The sequence below is a fragment of the Garra rufa genome, unplaced genomic scaffold, assembly GCF_049309525.1.
Source record: "Garra rufa unplaced genomic scaffold, GarRuf1.0 hap1_unplaced_913, whole genome shotgun sequence".
In the NCBI taxonomy this organism is placed as follows: domain Eukaryota; kingdom Metazoa; phylum Chordata; class Actinopteri; order Cypriniformes; family Cyprinidae; genus Garra; species Garra rufa.
In genome coordinates, this window is record NW_027395178.1 from 1 (window position 1) to 9,099 (window position 9,099).

General features: G+C 33.8%; 1 protein-coding gene across 1 annotated transcript; it reads left to right on the forward strand.

Annotated features, from left to right (window-relative positions):
* Nucleotides 1-632: 632 nt before the first annotated feature.
* Nucleotides 633-4,181, forward strand: LOC141317401 (fibronectin type III domain-containing protein 3B-like; the record flags this gene model as incomplete). The annotated part of the gene is made up of 2 exons (XM_073833123.1): nucleotides 633-923; nucleotides 4,123-4,181. Coding segments are annotated over 2 exons (350 nt in total), but the record flags the coding sequence as incomplete, so codon positions are not given.
* Between the last annotated feature and the right edge of the window lie 4,918 nt (nucleotides 4,182-9,099).

The following is a 9,099-nucleotide window of genomic DNA, read 5'->3' on the forward strand; positions in this document are numbered from 1 at the left end:
ATTACATTTTCATAATAAAAATAAAATTCAGTTTTAATATAATTGCTTGAAAAACTTAAAAAGAAATTACTTTTGTAGACTAGAATTTACATTTTATGTTGAATATACTGCAAAACTGTTTTTACTATTAAATATTTTATAAAGTTATCTGCGCACAATTTGTTTTGTACTGCATATAAAATATATTATTATATAAAATATGCAAATTTCTATGCTACAAAATTTTAAATCATATGTGTACGTAATGCTAAACAAAATTAGTTTTGCAGACAAAGAAAAATTGTGTACTACTGAATATAAAAATATATTACAACTTATACTTTTTTTGTATATTATAACTTTTATACTACACAAAATTTTTAATTGAAAATTAAGCTAAAATATTAGTTTATTTATTTAATATTTTTTGTGCTTATGTATACACAACGCTGCATAAAACACTGTTTTGTAAACTAGAACGTAAATTGTGTATTGAATATTGTAAATTGAATATGAAATGCAGTGTAACGTATATTAATAATAATAAATGTATATCTTTATATAAATATATGCTAATTTAACATTTTTGTGCTTATGTGTATATTTACTTTATACTTTTCCATAGTGTAATCACAATCTTTGTCTTATTTTAGAGATCATCCCGCTGTATAACGTCTCTACTTTCATGGGTCACGAGGAGTACTGTAAACCTCCACCCAAGAAGCTCAAACAACCAGTAGAGCGTACAGGTCTAAATCAGGTGACCAGTTCACTGTCCAACAGCTACAAGAACACCACGGCCTGCACCACCACAGCTAACGGCTATGGCAAGAGCCACGGCAGCCCTGGAGGAGGAGGAGGAGGAGGAGGAGGAAGCCCTGGCAACAAAAGGCCAGAACGAAGATCCAGAGGAAGCCCAAAACACTCAGACACAGAGCCACAAGGTGAGCTAAGTCAAATTTACAACATTAAGACATCTTGCTGATTTTGTTCTCATGCCTCTCTAGTGTTTTCATACATGTGGCAGCAGCTGTGAGCAAAAACAAAGGATATTTCCAGTGTCAGCTGGACTCAAATAAAAGCAGTCAGAGCTGCTGACTCTAACAAGATGAGTCGACAATCTTGTCCACATCTGTTCTTTAAAGCCTCATATCCATGCAGCTTTATGGGTCCTTACCTCTAAGCCTTTGTTTTTGAGCTTTATATCAGTGTCAGCACTTACCCTGTGACACACAACACATTGAATAACAGTAGATGTGAAAGTGTGAATGTAGAAGAGCGCCCACTACTGGTGCTTGACTAAAATAGGCTGTGAATAGCATACAAAAAGTACTGTGACTGTTCAGCACCATTCAAATATTTACATTCAGTAATATTTCTATTACTAATAAATGCTGTTCTTTTGAGCTAATCAATGGTTCATCAATAAATCTTCACTGCAGACTGTAAGTAAAGCAGCATTTATTTTGTTGTGAATCAGTTCTTGATTAACAACCTTAGTATACAGTATTTATGTACAATTGAAGTCAAAAGTTTACATACTCCTTGCAGAATCTTCAAATTGGTAATTATTTTAGCAAAATAAGAGGGATCATACAAAATACATGTTATTTTTATTTTGGTACTGACCTAAATAAGATATTTCACATAAAAGATGTTCACATATAGTCCACAAGATAAAATAATAGTTGAATTTATAAAAATGACCCTGTTCTAAAGTTTGCATACACTTGATTCAGCTGTGTTTTTTGAGTCCCTTGTTTGTCCTGAACAGTTAAACTGCCCGCTGTTCTTAAGAAAAATCCTTCAGTTCCCAAAAAAAATCATTTTGGGTATTTGAACCCTTTCCAACAATAACCGTGTAATTTTGAGATCCATCTTTTCACACTGAGAACAACTGAGGGACTCATATGCAACTATTACAGAAGGTTCAAATGCCCACTGATGCCTCAGAATGAAAAACTATGCATTAAGAGCTGGGGGTGAAAACTGTTGAATTTGAAGGTCAGGGTAAATTTAACTTATTTTTGTCTTCTGTGGAACATGTAAGGATCTTCTGTAGCTTCTGAAGGGCAATACTAAATGAAAATAATATGATATTTAGACAAAATAAGAAAAATGTACACGCGTCATTCTGTTCAAAGGTTTTCACCCCCGGCTCTTAATGTATCGTTTTTCCTTCTGGTGCATCAGTGAGTGTTTAAACCTTGTATAATAGTTGCATATGAGTCCCTCAGTTGTCCTTAGTGGGAAAAGATGGATCTCAAAATCATACAGTCATTTTTGGAAAGGGTTCAAATACACAAAAATGATGAAAAACCAAAGAATTTGAAGGACCTGAAGGATTTTTCTGAAGAACAGCGACAAAACAAGGGACTCATTAACAACTATCACTATACAAAAACACAGTTGTGGATCATTCAGGTATTTTGTATGGTCTCTTATTTTGGTAAAATAATTACCATTTTGCAGATTCTGCAAGGTGTATGTAAACTTCTGACCTCAACTGTATATAGTATACTGTAATCTTAAAAAATTCCACATAAGGCCAAGGATTCCAATAAGGAACGTAGCTGTTCTGAGATCAGATGGTTGGATGAATGTGGAACACATGTTGCATTAGATGCAGCAGATTCCATAATTCTCTATATCATCGTTTCCTTTTCTTTCATCATTTATTTGAAAACGGCTCACTCTGTCTCGCTGTTTTCCTCTTTGTTCTTTAATGTCTTATCTTACCCTGGTCTTTGTTCTTGTGAACCTTTGGTTCCCATGCCTCTGTGTCTGTGTGTGCAACAGAGAGAGAGAGAGAGAGTGTGTCTGTAGCCTGTCTGTGGCAAAACCACAGCGCATAATGAGAGACAGATCTCTTCCTGTCTGAAGTGACAACACAAGGCTGGTCCGTGTTAAAACGCACCGGGAAAAGGCACGGCAAATTAAATCAAGAGACGGGAAGACGAGCTGTTTCTGTGGAGAATGTCTGAGAAGATGCTCAGATCTGGAAGAAATGCTTGATGATTAGACTTAGTCTTCGGTCTCCAGCGGTGTTTGAGACTTTGCTGTGGCTTGTCAACAAGCTGCTCAGAATTTAAACTAGTTAAAGTCAAGCTATCATTTTGAAAAATTACTCCAGTCTTTAGTGTCACATGATCCTTCAGAAATCATGATAAAATGCTGCTTTGCTGATGATAAATACATTTATGATGTTACAAAAGATTTCTATTTCAGATAAATGCTGTTCTTCTGAGCTTTCGATTCATCAAAGAAACCTGAAAAAATTCTACTCAGCTGTTTTCAACATAATAATAAATGTTTTTTAAGCAGCGGATCAGAATAAGACTGGAGGAATGATGCTAAAAATTCAGCATTGAAATCACAGGAACAAATTGCAATTTAAAATATATTCAAATAGAAAACTTATTTAATATTATTAATATTAATATTTAAAATTTTTACAGTTTGTGCTGTACTTTAGATCAAATAAATGCAGGCTTGGTGAGCAGAAGAGACTTATTTAAAAAAAAAAAAATCTAATCTTAAAGTTCAAAAACTTTTGACTGGTAGTGTATATTACAAAATGATTGACGGTTTGCCAGTTTTCTTCTGAAATGTAGTTTGTAGCAGCACTTTACTCCTCAAAATTGTTTTCCATCGCTGCGTGATTCAAGACCGCTTTGACCTGTTTTTAATCCATACATGGAGTGGAATCTATCATTTTTCCACTCTTTTCCCCCCTTTCCTCCATTAAAATTAAGAATCCACCAAAAACATCCTCTATCTCTCAATCCCAACAACATCTTGTTGGGGGAAAACCATGAAGGTCAGTGTGGGGTCGTGTTGCCATGACTTCATCGCAGTGATGACTCATTGCAGGAGCCCCTTGGGCCCCGTAAGAGCCAGACCTATGAACCTCACTCCCCGACAGACACTTTCCGACCCGGCTCAGGCCCAATCCGACAGCCCTATCCATCAGGATGTCTCTATTGCCTCAGATCTGTGTCTCTGTCTGGAGATACAGAATTTATGTTCTCTATATTTCTTTCTCTATGCAAACATGCATGAAGATGTTACAGACACACACACACAGTGAGATTTATGACTGATAGGAGATGGATGGCTACATTTAATGTGTTTTTTGTGCAGATCACGATGTGGACACGAGACGAGTTCAGGCTGTGCCATCAGGAATGGACAAGCCGCAGGTGAGTGATTTTTAAATCACGTCGTCTCGCAAATCTCATTTCCAGCGAAACAGTCAATGTTGTAAGTTCGCACTCTTTCCAGTTATTGTTTTATTTGTCCTGTAGGATTTTTGCTTCATTGCAAATATTCTATTGCTTGGACAGCATTACGTGACTCATTTTCTTTGCTTTAGGGATATATAAAAAAAACAAAAACAAACGCCAAGTTTTAAACTTTTTAAACATTGTTTGAATGTCACCCCAAATTACACGGCTTGTTGAGGAGAGTTATAGAATGTTTTCATGACTTCATCAATTGGCCATATTGACAGCACTGAATGTAAACAATGCCACTGAACTAAACAAAACTCGCATATTTAGCTGATTGTTGCTGCTGAAATGGTCAGTTATTGTCATGTTTTGGGCTGTACTAATCGGTCAGACCGGGAAAGCATAGACTACAGTACTATAGACTGCCAAAAGTTATAACAAATCAATGAGAAGAGTACAAAAAAATTGTCTGAGGAACAAAATGCGAACAAAAGGCAAGAATCTTGACAACATTCATGTTTGTTCTCATCATTTCCAGTCGGGTATCTTAATTAATACTGCTTGTAAGTTTCTTTACCACCTATTAACTTTAGTTTGTCAAAATATTGCACCCTTTCCTGCTTACTAAGTCCTTCTCTATATGATTTAGCAGCTTCCACACATTTTTCCATGGTTTAGACAGCATAAATAAGCAGAACAATGTATTCGTTAGAACGTTAACTGTGAATTCATGATGTTGTTTACATAATTTTTTTTTCCCTGTTGGGGAAAGTCATATCTAGGGATCAGTTTATCATACAGTAGGATGACCACAAATCCTTTTTTTCCAAACATGTCCTGGCTGGATTCCTAAATAGCTTAAAATGTCCAGCTTTTGGCTTTGTTTTCATATTTGCAAAAGTAATGACTCCAAAAGTAGTTTGACCAATAGCGTGCAGGTATTATATATAATCGACCAATCGTAGCGTGCGAGAAGGCGGGATCTACAGAGAACGGTCAAAGCAATGCAAATACACACAAATAATACAAATATGCGTTTGTGACTGAAACATAAACACAAACAAAGTGTAGACAAGGTGTAAATAAGAGATTCATTGTTCGTTGATTAATAAAAACATTGAGATCGCGATGAACTGAGGTGAGTGACAGCTTTGAATGATTATTAAGACTAAGAGAGTTTAAAAATGTGATATTGATTTAATACAGCAGTTCAATAAACAAGAAGTTAATATTAAGTGACTAACGTTGCCTGACTATAACACTATTGTCTGATTTTACTCTATTTTGTCAACGAAACACTGCAGAGTTTCGTTTTTGAATGAATGATTGTTTTTAAATGAATCTAGTGAGTCAGTGATTCAGTTACCCGTTCATAAAGAGAGTCACTTGATTCATTCCTGAATGAATCAGCCATTCGAATGAAACAGTTCAATGAGTGATTTAGTGAAAAAATCAGTGACTTGCCGCCACCTACTGGCAGTTTTAGTATCATATTATTTAAAAAGCTTATAAATGTATCATTTTTGAATCTGAAGCAAAAGATGACATGCTTTTAAGAAAATGTGATCCTGGACCACAAAATCAGTCTTAAGTAGCACAGGTATATTTGTAGAAATAGCCAGCAATACATTGTATGGGTTAAAATGATAGATTTTTCCTTTATGCCAAAATCATTAGGATATTATTAACTAAAGATTATGTTCCATGAAGAAACTTTTCTACCGTAAATGTATCAAAACTTAGTAAAAGTAATATTAGTAATATGCATTGCTATCTGGACAAATTTAAAGACAATTTTTTTTTCAGTATTTAGATTTTTTTTTTCTTTTGCACTTTCAGATTCCAGATTTTCAAATAGTTGTATCTCTTTCAAATGTTGTCCTATCCTAACAAACATACATGCATCAATGGAAAGCTTATTTATTCAGCTTTCAGGTGGTGTATTTTAAAAAAATTGGACCTTATGACTGGTTTAGTGGTCCAGGGTCACATTACAAAGAGGCAAAAAGCCCCCGTTAATCACTCCTAGTCAAGGGAATGCAATTTTTTTTAATCGGAATTTTTGATTATTGATCAGAAGGCACTACTAAATTTTTTGACTGTGCTCCTATATTTTTTAAATTAGGAACTCAGTTGCTCCTAATTTAAACATAAAGTAAGCATAGAGCCCTGATATGATGTATGAGTAGAGTAGAGAAACATTTTAGGCGATTTGGAAATTAATGTCACGCTATCATAGGCAACCATCCAGAACACCCTCGAAACCTCATAATAATGTGCTAAACCCTGAAACATAATGGACTCCTGAAACATCAGGATTGTAATTGTTTAGAGATAGTCAGAATGAAGCATTTCCATTTCCGTTCACGAGAGGGCAGCAGCTGTTAATGAATGACTTATGGTTCAACGATCCATTGATTGGTCACATCAATATGTTTTTCTCATCTCTGCTACCGGTTTCATAATCTCCATCTCTATCTGTGAGTGGGAATGCATGTTACATACTGTATGTGTTCAAGGTTTAAAATGTGATGTTAATATACAGGAGACCAAAAAAAGAATGTAAAATAGGCTGTTTTTTTTGTCATTAGAAGTGGCATTTGATTAAACAACACAAAATGAAGGTTTTGTTAAGTATAACATTGTGAAACAACAGATGTACTGGTCAAAATGAAGATTAAAAGCATTTGGACGTGTTCTGGTTTTCATGTGTTACTGAAACGTGAAAACTGACTTCATATATCCACCTTGGGAGCACTTAGTGAAAAGTAATGGCAAAAATGACTCAGAAAAGTGCTGTTATGTTTGATATACAGTCTGACATCATTGGTTTGTTAGATGTTTCATTCATATATTTTTAACCCTTTGCATTTGGGGTGCCGAAGACCACTATTCTGTGTAAATATATTAGTCGTAATTGCCTTTAATTGTCATGTTTTTCTGACCTAATCACATCACAACAAATACACCAGTCACATTTTAACCTTCTGTTCTGTAGCACACAGTGTTTCTTCAGTAAAGTAAGGTTTCTGTTCAAGGTCAGTTTGATCCCTTCAGAAATGCACTGTAGCAAATTGAAGTAAACATCTGGCAGGAGTGTGCCTCTACAGTGAGTACGGCAGAGAATGTAATCTAAAAAAAGAAAATTTTTATTTTTGAGGTCTCTGAGAGTCCAAAGGTAAGAAATGCTTTTTGTGGAGAATATTTGAGGCATGTTGTCAAGTAAGATATTTTTTTTTTTTTTTTTTTTTTGTAGCATATCCTTTTGGAGAGAATTATTATATTATATTATATTATATTATAAACATTTTGATTTTAGTATATTTGTATATTTTTGAGATTTTTAAAATATACACTACTAGTCAAAAGTTTCTGAACGGTAGGATTTTTTTTTTTGTTTTTTTTTAAAGAAGTCTTTTTTGCTCACCAAGCTTGCATTTATTTGATTCATAGTACAGCAAAAACATTTTTTTTTTACCTTTTTTTTTTTAAATGACTGTTTTCTATTTGAATATATATTTTAAAATGTAATTTATTCCTGTGATTTCAAAGCTGAATTTTTAGCATTATTACTGATTATTTGCTGCTCAAACTTTTATTATTAATTTGTTGAAAACAGCTTAAAAGATTTTTACAGGTTTCTCTGATAAATAGAAAGTTTAGAAGAACAGCATTTATCTGAAATAGAAATGTCTTTATCATCATTTTGATCAATTTAAAGTATAAAAAAATGATTTCAATAATTTCTTTCACATAAAAAATGAGTAATAATACTGATTCCAAGCTTTTGAATGGTATAGTGTATAATGTTACAAAAGCTTTTTTTATTTCAGATAAATGCTGAAGTATATTAAATGGTAAAAATATTTCCAAAATCGTATTGTTTTGCTGTACTTTGATCAGATAAATGCAGGCTTGATGAGCAGAAGAGACTTCTTTAAAAGCATTAAAAATCTTACTGTTCAAAAACTTTTGACTGGTAGTGTATATATAATTTTTTTTAATGTCTGCAGGATCTTTCTTTTTGTTTTGTTTTTTTACCCTGGAAAACGAATTTATATTCTACACAAGAAGCTGTTTCTGCTTCGGATCAATGCTGTTGCATTCCGATTTCATAAGCAAACCATTTTTCAGTGTTTTCATCATGATCAGTTCCTGTGACGTTTTACTGATGCAGCTGACGCTCAGATGTTTGTGAAGATACTCTTTATAGCGCTTGCTTTCATTCTTTGCTTTTAGAAAATTGTTTCGCTTGAATGCAAAACAGCAAGTGTCGGATAAATAGTCTGGTTTGCTATGGCTGAAGCCTCTTCAGACAGATGTTTTTGTTTTGTGAATGAGCAGCCGCTGTCTGCTTTGAGCGACTGTGGAGGACATCAGCTGCAGGGTGCTCTGACTGATGCTTCATTCACTGAAGGCGAGCCTGCAGTAGCCTTGGCACCCGAATTAAGTACTATTTACAGCTGCCGAGATTTATTGATGTACCAGACATCACAAATAATTGGAAATTACAATTCAAATGGGCCTGCCTTACAGTCGTTTTACTTTATTTTAGACTTTAATCATTGTTTTGGACTGTCACTCTTGTTGTACAGCTTTTTTTATATATATGCTAATTAAAAAGAAATAAATAATTAAATCTTCAAATATGTTGAGACCAATATTGTATTGCAATCATAAAGATAATGAGATTTGACATATATGACATTAAAAATTAGTGAGCCAGTGAAAATGTTATACTTTTTTTTTTATTCTGAAAAAAATTCTACAAACATAAACAGATTTTTAATGCTCACTAAGCCTGCATTTATTTGATCCAAAATACAGCAGTATTTAAAATGACTGTTTTCTATTTGAATATATCCTAAAATGTAATTTATTAATTGTT